Below are 23,484 nucleotides of genomic sequence, written 5' to 3'. Positions count from 1 at the left end.
GGCAGGTGAGGAAGGAAGAGGTGTAAATATAGGCTGACCTTTGTCCTTTCAAGCACTGGAAGGTCATAGGCCAAAATTGCCTAAGGGGGTAGTATGAACTCAGCTACTGAATATAAATTCAGTATGCCTATGTGTTTCTGCCAGTGCTCACTCAGGTAGGTAGTGCCTAATTGGAGCATAGGAAACTGAGAATTCTCGGTGGTGTTTCCTGCTGGTCTCTCAGGGTAGGTGTACAAGTGGGAGGAGCCTCATGTGGAGGCAACAGAGAGATCCAAGGGACTAAGTGCTCTCAGTGACTCCTTGGAGGGTAATTGTGATTGAGGGTTAATTTTTTTACCTCTATTGTTCTGGGGATTGTCTTTGTGTTTGATCAGTTGTTTGTGTTAGGTCAGTTGCTTATAGATAACAGTGGACTTAAGAGTTGCTTTAACTGTCAAGATTTTTGTGTACTGTAAATCACAGCTCTGGGAGTAGTTGTGTATAATATAAAAATATTATGTTTTTATAAATTATATATTTTTATATATTAAGATATATATCACTGTCACTGCCACTGTCATCCTGTTTCTCATCAATTTGCTTGAGCAAGCACCACTAACATCTCCATTGTGAGACTTGTTGTTGCTGTTTTTTGGCATATCAGATACGCCATGGGAAGCTCACCAGGCTCTGCCGTGCGGACAGGATACTCTTGGTAGCTTGCCGGGCTCTCCAAGAGGGACGGAGGAAACAAACCCAGGTCAGCCACAAGCAAGGCAAACGCCTTATTTGCTGTGCTATCACTCCAACCATATTTTTATATATTCCTGGACCACGCAACACATCATCATAAAGGAACTATATATTTGTGCCTCTCGGAGCGCCCAGCAAGCCACCAAGAATATTCCTCCCACAAGGAAGAGCCTGGCAAACTCCCTGTGGCACATTCAATATGCCAAATACAGTAACAATAACAGGTCTCATTCCCCTGACCCTGAAAGAAGCCTCTAATCATTGGGAAAGACAAGTAAGGAGAGCTTGCCAAAATCTCAGGGCTGGGACGAATGGAGACATTACTGGCACATGCTGGAGTAAATTGATGAACAACGGGATGACAGTGATACAGTGATATATTAGATTGTTCCAGGCTCTGCCGTGAGGGCAAGATACTCTCGGTACCTTGCCCGGCTCTACGAGAGGGATAGAGGAAATATGCTAAAAGCAGTAACAAGTCTCACAATGGAGACGTTACTGGTGCCCACTGGAGTAAATCAATGAGCAACAGGATGACAGTGATACAGTGATTAGATTGTTACATGAGAGCTGTGGTCACAGTTTTAGGCTGAGCCCCCTTCCTTTTGTGAAGTATTTTTTCAACTGCTCCCCCACTCAGGTTCTGCAAACACCAGCTAAGGTCCCAAGCTCCGTCTGTGACATAGGCCATTTGTTGAACAGCTCCATGCCCTCAGTTCCCCTTGTGTCGGGGAACAGTTTTTCCCCAACATGCCCAGACATGTTATGCACCATGTCCGGGCAGACTCGGGACAAGGGATGATCGGTGGGTGGAGAAACCACTCCAGAAGACAGCTGATGGCCGCTCACTTTGCCAAATACACACATATTTTATAGGGGTTCTCGGCTTAAGAGGATGCTCCAATCACATAAAGTTTAGCGTTGCTGACCTATCACCTTTCCAACTCTGCTTTACTCCAACCTGGTCCCAATTAGGGCTGGATGCTGCAGTTACTTGACAATTCTCGAGGGGGGGTGGGGGCGGGGAAGGGGGGGCAGTTGGATGAGACTCAACACCGGATACCTGGTGCTTGCTTGTAAAATGCACCCAGACACTCCCTACTGGGTCACTCTGCAGGGATAGGTTTTATCTGCTACACAGGGACAGATCTTATCAGCTCTGGTGCCTGTTGCTGTGTTCTGCGCTCTTGCCTGGTAATCTGACTGGGATAACTTAATCAGCCTCGGAAGCAAACTCAAGAGGACAGCATTTTAAAAAATGTCTGCAGATGAATGGAAGGAGGTCTGGGAACCATGGCCCGACACTGGACAAGAGCATTTCTCAGTGGGGGTGTTAGCACTGCAGTGATATCATCTTCATGATACGGAATGAAGTTGTCTTCAGAAGTAGGCAAGAGTTGGGTTGCTTTATTATTTATTTCTATAATTTGGGGGGGGACAGTGATCAACTCTTGTCAGGGTTCAGGGAATTGAACCTGGGAGAGTGCTGGGGGTGGAATCTGGATTGGCCGTGTACTCAACAAGTACCCTGCCCAGTGTACTATCTCTCCAGCCTCCTGGAGTTGGGTTGCCTTCTATACGATGGACTTGGGGTGCCCTGACCCAGGATAAAATAATCAGATCAACAACAAGCATTTATGGATAGTACACAGAGGATATTGGGATTCTCTGGGTAAAAATTAGCAATACAACTGGAGACTTGGTCCATGCATATGGGAACTACCCACTAAGCCAGCTAGGAATAGAATCTTTGGTAAGAATACAGGACTGTGAGCGGACATGGTGCTCCCAGGACAGGAAGGGAAGCCTTGGGTTGATTGCATTGTGTTCAAGGAAGGGAACCAGAAACCCAGGGAGGCTGCCTGAGGGCTTGACTGGATTGGGGTATGTGTCTTCATCCTAACTCAGCAGGTCTGTATGAAATCACAGACATGTGGCTTGTCCTGCCTACACCAAAGAAAGTAGAGGAATGTGGAAAGATAGTGCGGGAGCTAAGGCCCTTGCTTTTGCATGTAGCTAGTCCCAGTTTAAATTCCTGGTATCACATATGGTCTCCTGAGCACCTTCAGAGGTCACTTCTGAACCAGGAATAGTCCCTGAGCACCACCAGGTATGGCCCAAATCCCCTTCAGCCCACCCCTACCCCTCAAAAAAAAGAAGGGAGGGTTTTTAAGTAAGTAGACTTGACCCTTGAACAAGTTGGATTTGTGCTGCCCAGAACTGCATGGCTCCAGTTACTTTGATGTTGGTTGGTTGGTTCAATCTGCAGACATAGAACATGTCTAAACATAGGATGTCCAGAAGCAACTCTAAGCTATATGTATGTAGGTTTTCAACAGGAATGGTATGGGGAATTGGTGCCGCTGACCCTTGGGTTGCTCAAGGACCGTCTGTAATCATCAGGAAGCAATTCCTTTACAGACACAGGTCTTGACCCTTTCTAGCTCAGATGACACAGCTCAGCTCTATAGACTGTCCAAGAGAAGTCTGTCCTCTGGAAATACATTTACTCATAAAAAATAGTTCCCTAGCCTCATTTAAGAAGTGAGCTATTTCTGCATCTCCTTGTAGAGTAATGTTCTTTTCCCTTCTTTTTATTTTATTTTTGTGAAGTCATTTATTTTTTTTATTTTTTGGGGGGGGTCACACCCGGCGATGCACAGGGGTTACTCCTGGCTCTGCACTCAGGAATTACCCCTGGCGGTGCTCAGGGGACCATATGGGATGCTGGGATTAGAACCCGGGTCGGCTGCGTGCAAGGCAAACGCCCTACCCGCTGTGCTATTGCTCCAGCCCCCTTGTGAAGTCATTTAATAAGTGAAATAAGTGAAAGAAATATATTTCAGACTCAATTCTTTTGTTTCCAGATATAATACCTACAACTCAATAATAAAAATATACAAATAATTGTTAAAATTTTTTCATCCAGTTTTCTTTTTTTCTTCCTCTTTCTTTCTCTTTCTGGGATTCTGTTTCTGATACTTTCTCTTTTTTCCTTTTAGCTTTTTTTTTTTTTAATTGAATGACCTCGGATTACAAAGTTACAAAGATCATTGTGACTGAGTTTCAGGCATAGATTGTTCCAAGCCTTTTGAAGTAGAAGATGAGTTCCAAATGTCATTTTTGGCAGTCTATAAGTTCAGACATTGAATCTATTATTTTGATTGTTTCTTTCCAGCCTCTCACTGAGGCCATTGAACCCTCAGTTGTCTGCTTATCTGACTGCTTTTCTTTCTGCCTAGACTTGTACTGGTAATGTGTCCCCTCTAAGAAGTCTGTTCTGTGCCTTCTCTGCCTCTTCCCAGGATAGCTTCAAACCTAATTCTATATATACAGTACAGAAATAACTGATTTATAGAATGCTTCTTTAGCCCAGTGATTTTTTTTAATGTTTTAATTGAATCACTATGAGATACAGTTACAAAGCTTTTGTGTTTGAGTTTCAGTCATACAATGATCGAACACCCATCCCTCCACCAGTGTACATTTTCCACCATCAGTGTCCCCAGTTTCCCCCTCATGCCACCCCTCCCCCTGCCTCTATGGGAGACAATTTTCCCTCATACTCTCTCTCTACTTTGGGGTGTTATGGTTTGCAGTACAGATACTGAGAGGCTGTTAATGTTTGGTCCTTTATCTGCTTTCAGCACACATCTCCCACCTTGAACCATCCCTCCAACCATCATTGACTTAGTGATCCCTTCTTTATTCCGGCTGCCTTCTCCCCCAGCTCTTGAGGCAGGCTGCCAACCATGGAACAATATTTCTGGCCCTTGTGTCTACTGTCCTTGGGTGTCAGTCTCATATTGCGTTAGTTTATATTCCACAAATGAGTGCAGTACTTCTATGTCTGTCCCTCTCTTTCTGACTCATTTCACTTAGCATGATTCTCTCCATGACATCCACTTAAAAGCAAATTTCATGAGTTCTTTTTTCTAACAGCTGCATAGTATTCCATGTGTAGATATATCAAAGTTTCTTTAACCAATCATCTGATCTCGTAACCCAGTGATTTCCAAATCCTGTTGTGATCCTATAGTAAAATATAAAATCAATTTCACTAGCTATACCCATGTTAAAGAACAATCCAGTAAAGTGAAACCTTTGTTTTAGTTTTATGTGTGTGCTAACATAATGGCTTCTGCACATGATGTAATATGTATAGTATAGGCAGGCCAACATGTCTCTACTGCATTCTTACACACTGCCAAGCAATGAAAGAAACCACTGTGACCTGACTTTTGTATGTTATTCCTTTGGAAATACTGTAATAAGACAAGACAGGCCCACAAGTACTATTGAAGACATTGCTATGTCAAGAGAAAGCTGTCACCTTGGGAATATCTTTGGATACGAGGCTATCTTTGGAGATTGAAGCAAGGTTTTTAAGTCACAGGAGGCTTCTATGTTACACTACATTGTTCAGCACGTAAGTCAAATCTCCCTTCTTGAGGGAATCCATCACAATTCCCTCTCTTTTCTTCCTCTCTGCCCCATTTTTAATCTGGTCTGTTAGATGCTTCCACAGAACATTTTTCAGAGTACTCAGCTCAGCTTTTTTATAGTACATGTATTTTTATGATTTCTTGTTATGGCTGTTGTCTCCATTTCCTAGAATGTGGTGTGCAGGGACAGACATTCGGCCTGTTTTTGCTCCTTTTCCTATAGGAACCAATATGATACCTAGCACAGAGTTAGCATCCAGAGTATTCCAGATATTTCTGGACAAGCACAGACCACCTCCAGCTCCTCAGGTGATTAACATAACATTTTCTGTCATAACCTTTTTATTCCAGGACATGTGTGGGATTGGAATTTGAAAAGCTCAGGGAGGCCAGCCCCGTAGTTACTGCTACCTCCTCATGTGGACCACACCGATCAAGGATAAACTCCCTTCTCTTCTTACCACCCCCACTACTTCAATGAGTAAGGTAGCACTGTAGCACTGTCGTCCTGTTGTTCATCGATTTGCTCGAGTGGGCACCAGTAACGTCTCCATTGTGAGATTTGTTACTCTTTTTAGCATGTCAAATAAACCACGGGTAGCTTGCCGGGCTCTCTGAGAGGGATGGAGAAATCAAACCCAGGTCGGCCGCGTGCAAGGCAAAAGCCCTACCTGATGTGCTATCACTCTGAATGAAGGTAGAAGTACAATTTTAGACAAAACACCTCCCACAGAATAGTGTCTTACAGTGAAGAAGATTCCCTATTAGGCAGTCTATTAGGCAGTAAATTGGACTCAGACCATTTGAATTCTGCAGTAGTTGCTGCTGATATAGATTTAACTGAGGTTCCTATTTGTGTGTGAGTGGAGTGAGCAAAGCTTAAGAGGAGAAAGGCTCAAGTGTTCACTGTCTCCGAGAGTGCATGAGGGAAAGGCAGGAAGGTACAAAGAGAAGGAAGATTAGTTAATGTTTCTAGTATTTCTAGGCATCAGTGAGTCAGTCTTGGTCTGGAGTGCATGTTCAGAAATATTTTAGGTAGATCAGCATTCTGACTGGCTCTCATAGCTAGATGTTTACGGGGACTTGAGCTCATTGTCACAGTCTGGGAGCTGGTGGGTTGTAGAACTGCTTTCCCCGGACCTCTCTGACATGAAGCATCATTTCCACAGCAACCAGTTAATGATGAGATAAGGGTTGTGACCTCAGATAGTAATTCTAACAAGACATGGTTGAGCTTTCAAATAGAAAATTTATTCTATGACCTTGGACAAGTCCCTGTAACTGAATCTGCTTCCTCATCTCAGAAATAGATAAATAGACAGGATATTCTCTTGATTGTTATAAAGAACCCATGTTGGGAAGCATATATGCAGGTTCACACATTGGCTGTCATAACTCCACGTCCCACACCTTCTGTTTTGCCTGGCTTTTTCCAGGGAAAGTCCGATGGCGGGACTTCAACCAGGAAGCTTACATCGGAGGGACGATGGTCCGCTCTGGGCAGGACCCCTATGCCCGCAACAAGTTCAACCAAGTGGAAAGTGACAAGCTGCGAATGGACAGAGCCATCCCTGATACCAGGCATGACCAGTAAGTAAGACACCGCCAGATACCAGCCTTGCTCTTGATTTTTCCAAAACCCCCAAGGAACTGGATTTTTGTTGTGTCTTTATGGGGTAGGAAACTTTGAAAGAGTACGGTGGATGTGAATCTTAACCCGTTAGCAAGCCAAAGAACTGATCTGTATTGGTACAGGTTCTAGTCTTTCAGATACTCCAATGACAGTAGGTGGGGACTGACCAAAGACAGGATGTTGGCAAGAAAAAATTGTGTTACTGGCTTCATGTTCATTGATCATATGTGATATTTGAAGTCCCCTTTCAAAGAAAGTACAGGTGCCATGATTTACAGCCTTGCTGGAAGGACAGAACTAAATTTTACTTATTGGTATAATGTAAGAATGAATAGCTACTGGAAAAGGGAAGGAAGGGCTATTGCTGTAGCTTCAAAGGGCTTAGGTGCTTGCTCTGCATGTGAAATACTCAGTCACTTAAAGGATCTGGCACTTGATGGTGCAAGGTACCAAATATCTGTGTCACCCCCGGGAAAGTGATATCTACAACCCTCATGGCCACTCAGCACCTTGAACCTTGTTGATAAGAAACTTTGATTGGGAGACTGTTCATATTGAGATCCCTAGAGGGTGAGTACTGATTCAGATTTAAAAACTTAAGAATCCACATTTAGGAGGCAGCCATTTGCCTGGAAACTTGGTGCCTTCCTGCTCACCAAGTCACTTTGAGTCATTTATCCTTCATGTAGGGAAACATAGTTTAAACATCTACAGTTCAGACACTGTGCTCAGGTGTTGAGATTCCAGTCAGAGAGTCTTGTCCCAGTTTGGCAGTGGGAATGACAGGTGACCCAGGAGATGAGGACATAGAGGAATCGGAGGTCTAAGGGTGAGGAAAGGCCCAGGAGGCATGAGTTCTGAGCTGGAGACATCCAAAGAGATGGAAAGCAAAGCAGTCAAGGCTGGCAACCCTCCAGAGAGCCAGTGAAGGTCTGCTTTCTCTTCAAGTGTCTTGGCAGAATTGAAAGGTGGGTAAGCAGGGTAACAACAAAAAAGTCAACTTATGACCATATGTTAAAATTTTTCTTTCCAGGCCAGAGCAATAGTACAGTGGGGAAGGGCATTTGCCTTGTACACAGTCAACTTGGGTTCGATTCCCGGTATCCCATATGGTCCCCCAAGCACCGCCAGGAGTAACTCCTGAGCATAGCCGGATGTGACCCAAAAAGCAAAAAAAATATAAAATAAAAATTTGCTTTCCATTGGAAATTAATGGCTTACATTAAAAGAGCACTTTCTCCCCTATCCTAACTTTTTCTCAAGAGGATGGGGAGTAGGGGAGCTTCCACACTGTACTCAGGAGGCCGGGCGGGGGTGGGGGCAGCACCTTATTTGGCAGTATTTGGGGAAACTGCAAGGGTGCATTTGCTTGGGGATCCATGTGGCACTGGGACTTGAACCCTTGTTGGATGCATGACAGGCCTGCACCCTAACCAGGTTGCCATGTTATCTCCCAGTCTCTCCTCTCTCTTTTAAGGAACTTTACTAACAGCGTCATCATGAGTTAAGTGCCAGTATTTGCTTCCATTTCTTAACAGCTTTCTTTGGGTTCTGATCCGTTCTCTTTCCGTATATCACACATACATAAGTAGATTCACAGTTATTTTTGGCTAAGGGAGTGTGTATGTGTAAATGTGTCTGATATTTTTAGTGTATAAAACTTATAATGGGTATACAATTCTTATGTTGTACATAATAATGTAAGAATCTAATCATTTTTCTAAACAAAGTCCAGAAGATTGTCTGTGCCTAATATGTCCTGTTATCAATTTCTAATGCAGCTTTAGATAGTTCTTAAACTCTGCTCCCGGAATAGTTAGTGCTTAATACTAAAGTAGAGTTTGTTAGGTGTCCAACGACAGATGAATGGATTATGATGTGTTATATATACACAATGGAGTACTATGCAGCTGCAAGGAAATATGAAATCATGCAGTTTGCAGTAACATAGTTGGAACTGGAAGATATGTTGAGTGAAGTAAGCGAGAAGAAGAAAGACAAACATACTATGATCTCACTTATCTGTGGAATATAGACTACTGGATGAGGAAATATATTGTGGTAAAAGAGGGATGCTTAGATTATCCTCGACCCCAGTGTTTAGAGCGGAGACAGAGAAGGAAAGAAATCAAGGGAGTGGGGGGAGAAGAGAATAAGAAATAATAGGTTAACAGGCATCAGGGCTTCAGTTTTACCAGTAGTATGAGTGAGGGGTATAGCCCGCTCAGATTCAACCCAAATCATTGATTCAACATAACTGAAAGCCTGAGATTTAAGCTGCGACCACAGAAACTTTGTAGTGTGTCTGTCAAGTTGACCGGCCGAGGGTGGAGTGAGGGTTGCGTTGGGGTGGGAATCTAGGAGCACTGGTGAAGGGAATTTGACACTGGTAGAGGGGTTGCTGTTGAATTATTGTATGCCTAAAACACAGCTATCAGTAATTTTGTAAATCATGGTTCTTTAACAAAAATGTTTAAAAGAGAAAACATGGCACTAAAAAATAAAGTAAGGGTTGTTGACTTAGAACCTAAGAAAGCTTTATATCATCTCTGGGACTCTGGGACAAGATATGTCTGCATATGTAGGATGAGAGTCCCAGGTGAGTACATCCCCACCCACCCTCTATCCCTTTGTACCTAGCCAGTGCTCCTGAGGCCCTTCTCAAAGTCCTCACGGCTTACTATGGTAAACACTAAGTCAGTGCTTACTGCATGAAGAGGAGCAAAAGCCCCCAGAGTGTAATAACTTGCCTGGTAACTAGGGGCAACTGCCTGAGACCATTAAAATCCACACAGAACTTCTCAGAGGGGCTTGGCATAAACACTGGAGTGTGGTTAAAGCACTTCGCTTTAAGACTCTTTAGCTGGTAACTAGAATTGTCTGCTGGAATTACAGCTCCATGAGTTCGACTCTGTGGTTTAAGAGTTGATTTTCCTGCTGAGACTTTCCCTCTACCTATGCTTTCCCTTAGACCAAAGAGAAGATGGTGTCCTCTCTGGTGACCTGTCAGCATGTGGGCCAGGGTTCTGCCTATGCCACAAGTCCCTCAGATGACCTCCAAATTATATGTCTTTATATTTGAGGGATTTGAAATATGAGTTTATTTGAACCCATTTGAATATTCATCATGTTTTGGGAGTTACATTTTTGTTCCAGTGATTGTGTCATATTCATTCATATGGTTAAAGAACAGCTGGCATGGGCTTCACTGATGTTGGATTTGGACTAAAAGTCCAGTCAGATACGGGGTGGGGCCTCGATCCCTGTGTGTGGTCAGCCACACCCATTTTGTAGGAGAGAACTGGAAACCCATGGGGGCTTCCACCGTAGAAGCAAAGATGTGGCAGAACCTCAGCCCTTCTGCACGCACTCCCACAGCTCATACTGCTTCCTGCCCAGTCTCAGCTCTGAGCACAGCCTGGTAGTGCTAGGAGAGTGAGTCCAGCCAGACAGGGTTCTGCATGACTGCTGCTAACGGGGATTCTCACCACAGAGACCTGCTTGGCCTTGGCTTCAGGGTGAGTGTGGGGACATGTGCAATTCCAGGACAAGTTTCCAAAGGCTGCAAGCACTGAGCTCACCAATAGGTCCATGAGGAGATGCTATATACAATCTGCCTTTTATTTTCTTTATTTGGCAGTGTGAGGAATTGAAATGCTGAGTCACATTCCCAGTCTAGCTACTTCTTATTGTCTATTCTTTTGTATAAAAGGGATCAAGGGTTTGGGACCTTGTAAAAATTTTAAAAAATAATTGCACATTAATAATATTTCATTTATTTTTTTTAAATGAAACAGGTTTATTTGGAAAATAAGAGGATTGGGAAGCAGTAGAAGAGAAGAGGAGAAATTGATTTTAAGGAGTTGACTTATGTGACTACCCTGTGACTGTTGAAACTGGAAAATCTCTAGAATAGGCCAACAGTCTGGAGACCCAAGGAGGTGATGTAGAAAAATAAGAAATTGCAAAAAAAATCCCATCAGTAGCTTGTAAGACCCAAAGAGAAGCAAGGAAAACTGATAGTACAGGAAGCTAAGGAGGGAACTTTAGTGACAAGATTCTCTGCAGTGACAGGCACTGCAGCAAGAGCAAGGAGGGGGAGATGAGCCATGAGAAACGGAGAAAGACAGCACATTGACATGGGAACTGACAGTCTGCAGTGGATTTGGTGGAATGTTTCCCACGTTGAATCATGGTTGAACACTGGATAAAGAAACTGGGGGTTGTGGAATATAAAATAACATAATATGAGACTGACACCCGAGGTCAGTTGACACAAGGGCCAGGAATATTGTCCCATAATTGGAAGCCTGTCTCATGAGCTAGGGGAAATGGCAGGTGGAATAAAGAAGGGATCACTAAGTCAATGATGGTTGGAAGAATCCTTCAAGATGAGAGATGTATGCTGAAAGCAGATAAAGGACCAAACATGATAACCTCTCAGTATCTGTATTGCAGACCATAATAGAGAGTATGGGGGAAACTGTCTGCCATGGGGCAGGGGGAAGGTTGGAAAGAGGGGGGTATACTAGGGACATTTGTGGTGGAGAATGTGAACTGGTAGAGGGATGGGTGTTTGATCATTGTATGATTGAAACTCAAACATGAAAGCTTGTAACTGTATTGAACAGTGATTCAATAATAAAAAATATAAAAAAGAAAGAAAAGAAACTAATACATCTACACAATGGAATGCTACGTAGCCACAAGGAAAAATGAAGTCATGAAATTTGATTATAAATGAATGGACATGGAGAATATCATGTCTGAAATGAATCAGAAGGAGAGGGACAGATATAGAATGATTGCACTCATTTCTGAAATATAAAAAACTAGTATCACTTATATCACTTATCGTCCCGTTGATCCTCGATTTGCTCAAGCAAAGGCCAGTAATATCTCCATTTGTCCTAGTCGCGTGCTAGTGTAGCCCAATGATATCTGCTTGCTCCAGGAATAGGACGAGCCTCAATCGTTCATTCAGGGTTTTGACGAAGTCTGACTATCTTGTTGGTGGGCGGCCACACGGTCTTTTGACATCCCGTGGAATCCAGTCAGTAACAGCTCTAGTCCAGAGGTCATCTCTGAATCACATTACGTCCAGCCCATCTGATTTTCGATGCCTTGGCAAACAAGACAGCATCCCTGATTCTTGACTGTTAACGGAGGTCGAAATTCCGGATTCCTTCTTTCACTTGAGTGAAACGTGATACTCCTAACATGGCTCTTTTGATTCCTCTTTGGGATATCAAAAGATGTTGTTATCCTATTTACGTAGGCCCAGGTCTCTGAGGTGTATGTTAGTGCAGGAAGAACGAAGAACGGTGAAGTCGAAAAGATGTGCCCAGAGCCAGAGGTTCTTCATTCTCTTAACCACTTCTTCGACGCTCTTAAAGGTGTTCCACGCTGCTCTCTTCCTCCTACGCAGTTCTGGCGCCAAGTCATTCCTCATGTTGAGTTCTCGATCCAGGGACACATAGCTGCTGCATTCGGAGATGTTCGTTCCATTGAGAGCAAATGGGATGTCAGGGACTAATTTGTTATTCATGAACATCGTTTTGCTGAGATTCAGCTGCAATCCAACCTTTCCACAGTCGCAGTCGAAGCCAGCCAGCATTTGCGCCGCTTGGCTAAAGTTTGGTGTTATGAGAACGATGTCATCAGCGAAGCAGAGTTGGTATAATTGCCTACTGTCTATCTTCACTCCCATTCCAGTCGTCACATGATGTTCTTGAGAGTGGCACTGAAGAGTTTCGGTGAAATGGTATCACCCTGCCAAACCCCTCTCTTTATGTCATTGATCACTTCCTTGTAGAATGGTGAGATCCTGGTGGTAAATCCATAATACAGCTCTAGGAGGATCTTAATGTACTGAGTTTGAATGCCCTGTTGACTAGGGCTTTGATGACCACTTCAGTCTTGACAGAATCGAAGGCCTTCTTTAAATCTATGAACATTAGACAGAGCGGCATCTTGAACTCTCGCAAAACTTCAGTGAGTTTGATCACTGTGTGGATATGGCCGATCATGCTGAATCCTTTTCAGAACCCAGCTTGCTCGCTTGGTTGTCCTTCGTCTAGTGTTTTGCCTATTCATTTAAGGATGACTCGAATGAACAACTTGTAGACGACAGATAACAAGCAGATTGGGTGATAGTTGCCAATGTTGTGGATGTCTCCCTTCTTGTACAACAGAACAGTTCTGCTGGTTTTCCATTGGGACAGAACCTTGCATTCGGACAGGTAGCATGTGAAGAGGCGAGCCAGTGTATTGACGAATACTGGCAGCAGATTCTTCAGGTGTTCGGGTCTGACCTTGTCGGACCGGGTGCTGTACACATCTTTACCGATGAAATGGTGTGTCAAATTTCGGAAGGGAGGATGTTGGGAATGACATAATCCATCCTTCGGAATTTGATATGTGGGCAGGTTGACGTGGCTGTCGAAGAGATCCAAGTAGAAGTCGTGAATAATCCTCTCCATTGCCCTTCTGGAAGATGTGATAGATCCATCAGGACGTCAGAGGGCAGTCATCTTCATCTTGTAGTTGGCGAAGGACAGGCGAGCATTGCGAATACTTTTCCCGACTTCTGCTGCATCGGCCAACGCTGCTCCTCTTCTCTCTGAGGTCTTCCTTTATCGCTTCTCTGCACAGCTTTGCGAGCTCGGACGTTAGCTGGTGGTTGCCTGAGTCTCATGCCAAACCACGTTGGCGAATGAGCTCAAGAGTTTCTGAAGACAGGTGTCTGTTTGTGATTTTCTCACTCTTGGCATTTTTTACGCAATCATGGAGGTGCTGAACCAGTCGATCGTATTCCTCGTCGATGTTGTCAATGACGGCATCCTCCCATGTTGCTGCAGTAGTGCCAAAGAGTTCCCAGTTCATAGTCATTCTGGGAGTCCCCTTCTTGAACTTAAACTTTGCAGTCCTTTCTCTCCGCCTTGTGAAGTAGGAGACGTCTGATCGTGTTCAGAATTTTGGGACAACAGCGACATCAGTAAGGCAAAACCTTCAATTGAATATGATGTGGTCAATTTTGTTGTGGAACTGTCCACCAGGAGACTTCCATGTCCAACGTTTAGATTCGGCCTTCGGGAACTGTGAGTTACCATGGATGGTCTTGGTCCACATGATAAACTCAGTCTCTCACCCTGTTCGTTCAATTCTGGTTCATGGGACCCAATGTGGAGTTCTTTGGTTGGCCTTCTCGGTCCTGTCTTGGCATTAAAATCACCAACAGTGATCTTGTAGAAGGTGTGGTCTTCTTTATAGAACTTCTTCAGCTCCATGTAGAACTTCTCAATTTCTTCTCATTGTAGTTAGATGTTGGTGCGTAGACAACGATGAGAGAAACTGCCAGCAGTGAGCCACATCTATTCAAGTGTAATCGTTCAATTTGAGTTGTTAGGCATTCGAATGAATCAATGCTCATGGCCAAGTTTGTGTTTGACAAGGACACTGATGCCACTGACGCCTCTGTTGTTGCATGTTCCGAGGAACAGTTCTCCAGTGTTGAAAATGGCGTAATGTGATTGATGCCTTCTTGTCTCGGTGCGACCAATGATGTCATACTTGGATCTTCTGTGCTTGCACCATCAGGTCCTCGATGGATGCTTCCAATGCCAGCGTACGTGCATTGAAAGTACAGTCATTTTAGTCTTTCTTCATTTGGGCAGTCTAGTTCGTCCCTGAGAACAAATTATCAGCCTTTCCTTGCTCATCCTTCTTAAGGCTGCCATATTGGGGGCTCTTTCTGTGTCAGGCAAATGAGGCCCATTGATGTTACTGTTTTTGGCATATCAAATATGCCACGGGTAGTTTGTCAGGCTCTGCCATGCGGGCGGGGTACTCTTGGTAGCTTGCCGGGCTCTCCGAGAGGGATGGAGGCTTTTAGGGTGGCCTCCAATCACCCTTACTGGTGTTCTGATGGTTCAGACCATATATGAAGCCCATCAAGTATGGTGCAAAAATTATGGAAAATGGGTATTAAATGTCTTATGCAGTGCCCAGAAAGCATCCTGGAGCGTGGTGGTGGCTGGGTAGTGGAGGTAGTGAAGGTCTGACGGTCATCAGACCTTCAGGAGGGTGGGTCATCTGGCTTTGATCCAGGTCCCGTTGAGCCTGGAGTACAGAAGGTCGCAAAGTTCTGCTTTACTTGGTTCTGTGGGCTTTACTCACACGTGAGGTTCGTCTCGACTGTCCAGAAAGCGTCCTGGAGCGTCGTGGTGGCTGGGTAGTGGAGAAAAAATAATTAGTATGAGACTAATATCCAAGGATGGAAAGAACACAAGGCAAGAGGGCTGGTCAGTGGTTGGAAGCTTGCCACAAGTGTGTGGGAGGCAGAGGGTAGTTAGGATATAGGAGGGACCACTATGACAATAATCGTTGGAAATGATCACTCTGGACAAGAGCTGAGTGCTGAAAGTGGGTAAAGGGATATACATGATAACTTTTCAGTATCTGTATTGCAAACCATAATGCCCAAAAAGGGGGAATGGAGAGAGAGAGAAGAAAATTGCCTGCTATAGAGGCAGGGGTCGGGTGGGGGGAGGGAAATTGAGAACATTGGTAGTGGGAAATGTACACAGGTGAAGGGATGGGTGTTGGAACATTAACGTGACTGCAACCATGAGTAACTTTCTGACTGTGTATCTCATGGTGATTCAGTAAATAAATAAATAGAATCATGGTTGAACAAATTAAGACAGGAAGAATGTTAGGGAAAAACGGGATTGATGGGACACTGATTTTCAGAAATGCTTTGAAGGGAAGGAGAAAAAAAAAACTTTAACAAGGAGTATAGAATAAAAGCACAGTGCCTCAAGACCTTTTGGTTCTGGCTTTCTGGCAAATTCAACCTGTGCCAGTCATAAAACATAAATTTCTATGTTTTGTCAAATCTCCTGATCATAGGAGCTAGCCTCAATATCTCGAAGACTCTTTTTGGGGACCTAGACCAGATTTTAAACTCATCAATCCTTGACCTCTTTGCAGTGCTAATAAGACACAGCCCTGCTTTCTAGGAATTTGTCCTTCAAAATATGTAAAGAATATTATTTGATGATTTCTTATATCAAGCATACTCATGTGGACAATAGGACAGTATACTGGTGAAATCTGAGACTTCTGGTCATTTTGGGAGACCGTATCATGGAGTTAGAAATGAACTGCTTTTGGTTGGCTACACATGAAGAAAGCTTGGTTGTTTAAATTCCTTTACAATAGCATGCAGTTGTATCTACTTGAGAGTAAATTACATTTAGAGTGACAGAAAATTATCTGTGGATGTCTTTTTTGCATGTCTCTAATATTGTCTCTAATGCTTGAAAATGCAAGTCAAAGGAAAATTATGTTTTGACAAAAAAATTTCTCTCTTATGATCAAGTTGAAATACAAATTTAATTCTAAAAGTAACTGCAACGTCACCCCCAAATTTGTGGGTCCAGGATACATCTTTTATTTGCTATTTGGCTTTATTTTGGTTTAGTGGTTTTTGAACTCAGCAGTGCTCATGGATTACTCCTGATTCTATTCTATCACTCCTGGTTGTACTTGAAGTGATATGCAGTGCTGAGAATCAAACTGGGGTCAGCCTCATGCATGGCAAGCGCTTAAACTCCTGCACTATTTCTCTGGCCCCAGAATGTATTTTTAAAGCTGGGAACGAGAGCCAGAGAGTTAGTATAGCAAGTTAGTCCCTTCCCTTGCACAATGGCAACCCAGGTTCAGTCCCAGTCACCTATATAAGGTCCCCTGAGCCCTGCCAAGAGTTATTCCTGAGTGCAGAGCCAGGAATGGGCCCTGAACACATTTGGTTGCGGCCCAAAAACCTGAATAAAGTAAAATTGTTGAGAGCTAAAAGCATTTATTTCTTCTGGTTTCCTTTAGCTATATGCTTTGAATACAAATTCTTGGCATTCTACTAATTTGCCTTCAGAACCCCTGCTCCCACCCCATGTATATGCTGCTAGCTCAACTAGTTATTATCTACTGCCAATCCAAGTTTCGTATGCATCTCTTTATATCTTTTAGGGTCCACTCTTTTATTTTTCAAACCCAAGGTAAACTACACCCTGAAATACTCTTCCTTTTACTCTATTTGAAGATTTCACTATAGAGTGTTCACTCATGACTCTTTTCACTCTTACTATTCCAGTTTTTGCTGGTCCAGTTTTGGCTTGTATACGGGTTTGTCTCTTTTCCCAATCTTTTTTTACATATTGGACTTACTAACTGACCTCCTTCGAAACCCATTTTGGTGAGAGTTTTCATCATAAACAGGTGAAAAGAACAATCCCGTTCACAGTCATGCCCCCAAAGGGGAGAGAGAACAAAAGGGAATGCCCTGCCACAGAGGTGGGGTAGGGGGAAGAATGGAGGGGGGTGGTAGGAGGGATACTAGGATCATTGGTGGTAGAGAATGGGCACTGGTGGAGGGATGGATACTTGAGCATTGTGTGACTGAAACACAAGCATGAAAATATGTAAATCTGTAAATGTACCCTCACCGTGATTCAGTATTAAAAAAAAACAATAATAAATTTTTTAAAAAAGAAAAAAAAAAGAATGTCAAAAGAAAATCATCAACAACTGTAAGTTCCCTCCTTAGGCAATCCTAGCAATGGGGTCAATTTGGAAAAATTATACATAAACTAAATCAGCAGATTAAAAAGGTGCTAATTTGCACTTAGCACAAAAGCTAGGATATGAAATCAACCCAGCTGTCCAAAGACAGATGAATGATAGGGCAACAATACTGTGCAGCTACAAGGAATGATGAAATTATAGTCTTCTACAACTTGATTGGAACTGGAGGGTTTCATGTTAAGTGAAATAAGTCAGAAGAAGGAAAAATACTGGATAGATTTCCATTATCTGTGGTAGAATTGTATTAAAAAAAAGGGGGGTGAAAGCCAAGGGCAGGGGGATCTGGATACTCTGAATCCTAGGTAAAAGAAATAAGAAGGGCAGGGAAGGAAAGAAATTGAGGAAGCGAGTCAGAGGGGAAATGGGAAGCTCTAAGCCCAGTCTCCACCTCTGAAAGCATCAGGAGAAGGCTTGGGCGTTGAGTACTAAAACATCACACCACTTCCCCAACCCTGTGAACTCCTCAGGTGAGCACCAGGAACATGAGCTTCCAGGCCAAGGCAGCAGGGAGCCCAGGATGGACAATAAGCATCTCAGGACAAGAGGAACATGTTCCTGGCCTCCATAAGGTGTCCAGTCCTTCTCATCCTAATAACAAACACAGAGCACACCGGGAATCAGGCAGTAAATTCACAAGACTACAGACAGGCAGAATGGGAAAGCAGTGCAGAACTCCAGCATGCTTGGTGACCAGAGGCAGTAGGTGGCCCTGATGACTCAACCAGTAATAGCTGCTTTGGTAAGGACTTTAGAGAAGAAATGCTGTAAATATTTAAGGAACTCCCCCCCCCCAAAAAAAAAAGAAAAAGAAAAAAAAGAAATGGACAACCAATACAAAACATCAGGAAATGAGAGCAGAAGGTGAGAGACAGAGACACATCTTACTTATATGTGGGGTATAAAGAAATATAGTAGGGGAATGGGCTGGAGCAATAGCACAGCGGTTGGGCATTTGCCTTTCACGCAGCTGACCCGAGTACGATTTCTCCGTCCCTCTCGGAGAGCCCGGCAAGCTACCAAGAGTATTGAGCCCACGTGGCAGAGCCTGGCAAGCTACCCGTGCATATTGGATATGCCAAAAACAGTAACAATAAGTCTCTCAATGAGAGATGTTACTGGTACCCGCTTGAGCAAATCGATGAGCAATGGGATGACAGTGACAGTGACAGTAGGGGAATAACTGATGCCCAAAGTCAATATAAACAAAGATTAGGAGAAGTGGCCCTTACTAGGAATCTCTCCCATGTGGGGAGAAGGGGCTAGGTCAGGGAAGAGACCACTACTAGGACCATGTCATCTACACAAAGATGACAAGGTGCTAATGGGAGGGAAGATGTTATGCATGATGCCCTGTCAGTAACAGTATTGTAAATTACAGTATCTAAAAGGAAAAAAGAAAAAGCAAAAAAGTGCCTTCCCTGAAACAGGCTGAGGGGTTGGGAGGGAAACTGGGGACATTGGTAGAGGAAGGTGAACGTTGGTGAAGGGATTGGTGTTCAGACATTATACACACAAAACCAAGTCATGAGCAACTTTTAACTCGTGGTGATTAAAAGATTTTTAATTAAAAAAGGAAGAGGAGGAATGGACTTAAGAGGAGCAAGGCTCAGAAGCCCACTGGTGGTGTCAGAGCCAACCACGCTGCATCCGAGGAGACCCAAACTGAGATAACTAAACTAAAGGTGTGTGCCTGCCAGTGAACAGGCTAGATGCGGAAGGGAATCTGGGGACACTGGTGGAGGGAAAAGTCGCACTGGTGAGCAGGTCTGGTGTTAGAGCCAAACTTGTATGCCTAAAACTCTATTATGAACAACTTTGTAAATCATTGTCACTGTCACTGTTATCCCATTGCTCATCGATTTGCTCGAGCGGGCACCAGTAACGTCTCCAATTGTGAGATTTGTTATTGTTTTTGGCATATCGAATATGCCATGGATAGTTTGCCAGGCTCTGCCGTGCAGGCGATACTCTCGGTAGCTTGTCGGGCTCTCCAAGAGGGGCAAAGGAATCAAACCCAGGTCCCCCTCGTGCAAGGTGAACGCCCTACCCGCTGTGCGCAGCATCTTAATAAAATGGAATTGTTTTTTTTTAAAGAGGAGGGGAATGGAATTCTTCAAGTGATTATTTTGGAAATTGGCTGCCTAGCACCATCCAAGTTACATACTTGATGAATATATCTGGCAGACTTTAAATCAAGACCATACTGTGTTTATGGATTTTGTATTGTTTGGGGTTTCCCCATACACATTTAGAAGAACCAGTAAAGGACTCTATTGGACTTAAAATACAGCCTAAACAGAGATCTGAATCTTTGAGGCGCTAGCTTTCTTTAGTTCTTAGGACATTTTGACAAGAAGGCCAGTTAAGTCATAGACTACAGCACATTTACCTGCCCCGGAATGTCCGCTTGATGTCAGTTGTTTTAAGCATGGCTAATCAGGACTTTAGGTTGCGGAGAAAGATGCAGTCAAAATAGTTCATTGTTACTCAGCAAGAATAAACATTGGTGAAGCTAAGGACAATATTTCAATATAAACTCAGCGGCTTGGAAGGAAGCGTCTGTTGCAGGTGACTTCAATAAAGTGGGGAGAAAGGGAAGTGTGTATTCAGAAAACAAACTATGGGGGCTGGAGCCATAGCACAGCGGGTGGGGCGTTTGCCTTGTATGCAGCCGACCTGGGTTCGATGCCCAGCATCCCATATGGTCCCCTGAGCACCGCCAGGGATAATTCCTGAGTGCAGAGCCAGGAGTGACCCCTGTGCATCGCCCAGTGTGACCCCCCCAAAAAAAAAACTATGAAAGGCCGAGGCGGCACTCTGTCTCTCTCTCTCTCCCTCTCTCTCTCTCTCTCTCTCTCTCTCTCTCTCTCTCTCTCTCTCTCTCTCTCTCTCTCTCTCTCTCTCTCTCTCTCTCTCTCTCGCTCTCTCTCTCTCTCTCTCTCCCCCCCTCCCTCCCTCCCTCCCTCCCTGCTTTCCATGGTCTTGCGCCGCTTTCCCCACTCCAAGGAGGTCAGTGGTGATGGGCGGATGAAAGAGGAAATGAGGGCCAGGCTGCTTGGTGTCAGTTGCAGTTTATTCCGAACTCACCTCCATTCCTCTTCCTCAACCCCTTCCCTGATCCCCCTCATCCTCCTCTTGGGTCCTGCTCCTTCATACTTCTCCTTCCTGCTTCTGCCTTCCCCCAGCCCACTCTTACAGTCTTCGTATATTCCAAAGCATGAGGGGTTGGGGTAACAATTACACATAGGCGTCATCATACAATCAGCAGATGTAAGGTCCTTCCCTCAAGGGAAGCTTCTTCTAGGACAGATTCTCATCTGCCAAGACAAACTGGCCTAAGGGCAAAATATGGGTGTGTTTCTCCTCTCCTTAGTCCAGCAAACATATAAACATTCATAATATTAGTCTTTTTGTATGGACACAGTAAGAGATACATTAAGCTTATAGGATGGCTCTCCTGGGGGCATCTCACTGTAGATCTCAGACTACAGTGCTCAGCCCAAATTAGTCTTTCCTAACCCTAGCAGAGTTCTAATTCTGTTGTTACTTTTTGGATCATGACAGAATTTGTCCACGATCATGCTCTTAACTTATAGGTAAGTATTGTGGTGCTTTGGCCTGGCCCACCTCTATGCCAGGGTAGCTCACAGCTTGCCCTGGGTCCATCCAGTCCCTCATTGGGACCCTGCTTTTGGGGTGCTAGGAACTAAGGGCAGCTGAGGCTTCAATCGAGAAAGCAGATGCCCAGGAGTGAATATTATTAAGATTAGTTATTTAATTATTTAATTAATGTATATTTAATTATTCAATTAACTCCCAAATAATATTAACTGTCTTTCTGTATCTATACAAAAAGGACATTGCTTTAAAGTAAACTATGCAAAGGACATACGAGAAGGAGAAAAGCAACATTTCATTCACAAATATAAAATCATGGATTTCTGAGAAATCTGACCTTACAAGTTAACAGAGTCTGATTAGGGGGGGAAAGGTGATAGACCGGTGGGGGAAGAGAGCATAGAGAAGAGTTTACAGATAAAACACAGAGGAATGGAAGTGCCTCAGGAGCACTGTGATAAACCTAAGCTCTCTGTGTCAAGGGAAACAGGACATACCAATGTTATCCTAAAAAGCTTAGAGCTATATTCCAATAAACACAGAGGAGTGGAGGTGCCTCAGGAGCATTGTGATGGGTATTACTCAGTAGACCTAAACTTCTTGTGGTAGAGGAGGAAGCACAACGTTATCCTACAGGAAGCAGCCAACAGAAAACAGCTGCCACCTCTGCGTACCCTGGGAAGTGCCTGACTTGGGTCAGGACTGGTAAGACCTGTCGAGAGCACCGATGCCACATGGACACTCAAGCCTCAAGTGCAGCATTCAAGCTGTGCCAAGCCCACTTGTTCTGCACAGTGGAGGAACTGGTCCCCACAATCCGAGTTTTTGGGGTGCCGTGAATGCAGCTTGGAGCCAGGAATTGCTGTTTGCAGGAAGGGGAAAGTCGGTTATCCCCTCAGCACAGGTGTTCCAGGTCTATAGCTTTCCCTTGCAAAAGAATTTTAGGAGTAGGGAAAATAGTGAAGCAAAGTAGCTTGTACTGAAAGATTTAGAGAAAGATGTTCAAGAGGAAACATCTACTTTTCCAGAGTGGAAAAAGCAGAGGATGACCTGTAGGAGAAAGTTATTTATAATTTCTCCAAATTGCATATTGTTTTAGCCTGGATTCTCTACATATAATTAAAGTTAATTTGGGTGTTGTCACAGGGAAAGCCTTGCACTGTTGACGATCCTTCAATATTATAACCTTTATTCTCCTGTAGCTTCATCTTTTCTAAGGTGGTCCATCCTGCTCTGAGAGATTCCTTGTTTTCTGCATCTGTGTGGTACCTCAGTTTCTCCATCTCCATAGAGATCAGTATTTACATCTCAAAGGGATGTCGTCCTCTGTTGGATATTAACAGAAGCCTAAACAGTGGTTTAGGCTTCATCAGTGAATTGCCCCCTTTCCCCTCTCCTAGAGAAGTTTACAGTTGCTAGCTTCCCTAATCCCGTTTATCTTTAACCTTTCCTTTGTGTTTTACATCTCATTGTTTCTCGTTTGTGTTTGTCCTTTGGCATCAGAGCACCTAAAAATCAGGACAACTTTCACTGTATCACTGTCATCCCATCGCTCATCGATTTGCTCAAGCGGGCACCAGTAATGTCTCCATCTTGAGACTTGTTACTGTTTTTGGCATATCGAATACACCACAGGTAGCTTGCCAGGTGTACAGGTGGGATACTCTCGGTAGCTTGTGGGGTTCTCCGAGAAGGATGGAGAATCGAACCCCGGTCGGCCACGTGCAAGCCAAACGCCCTACCCACTGTGCTATTGCTCCAGCCCCAGGACAACTTTAGTGGTGGTAGTTGAGAACCAACTCAGAACATAGAGAAAGGAGAAGCTGTTTGTTTCTCATTTCCGCCTCATTTCTCCAAGGAACCATCATGGAAGAGCACACTCAGTTTCCACTCCTCTGGAATGTGGTTCCTGCAGCTGGGAAACTGAGCCTATGCCGTGTTGGTCTGTGAGAACTCTCAGTGCTGTATTGGAACGGTGCAAGGGCCAGAGATGCATACAGCTGGGCTACTCAGAGGGTGCCAAGGCTGTTTGCTTCCACGTATCCTCCCCCAGCTCATCCCTTGTCCCAGGGGCAAACTTACTCCTCATGTGCAAAATTCAGACCAGAGCCATGCCACTATTCAGTTTGCTTTTCTAGTCTTTGCTTCTTTTCATTTTACTCTTTCTGTGCAATACGGATCCAGGTGCTCAGCTGCAGATCACTTTTCTTTTTCTCTTTTTGTCTCCCTTCCTCTTTTTATCTTACCATTTTATTTACTTTACCATTTTAAAAGGCCTTACCTACCTCTAAATTAATTACACACCGAAACTAGGAAAGAAGAAAGGATTTAGTAGAGATTCAGTTTGTGTCGCCCGTGTTTGAATCTCTGGAGGGCCTAGAATAGGGAAGTTTCTTTTTTTAAAAAAAA

General features: G+C 44.0%; 1 protein-coding gene across 1 annotated transcript in view; it reads left to right on the top strand.

Annotated features, from left to right (window-relative positions):
* Window positions 1-23,484, top strand: part of GALNT2 (polypeptide N-acetylgalactosaminyltransferase 2) — a 224,189-nt gene that overhangs the window by 140,823 nt on the left and 59,882 nt on the right. Inside the window, exon 3 of the mRNA XM_055146756.1 lies at window positions 6,614-6,767. Coding sequence (XP_055002731.1) covers window positions 6,614-6,767 — 154 coding nt within the window. The remainder of the gene's footprint in view (window positions 1-6,613; window positions 6,768-23,484) is intronic.

Source organism: Sorex araneus, chromosome 9 (assembly GCF_027595985.1).
Source record: "Sorex araneus isolate mSorAra2 chromosome 9, mSorAra2.pri, whole genome shotgun sequence".
NCBI lineage: Eukaryota > Metazoa > Chordata > Mammalia > Eulipotyphla > Soricidae > Sorex > Sorex araneus.
The sequence above is the reverse complement of the archived record's forward strand: the minus strand, read 5'-3'. Positions and strand labels throughout refer to the sequence as shown.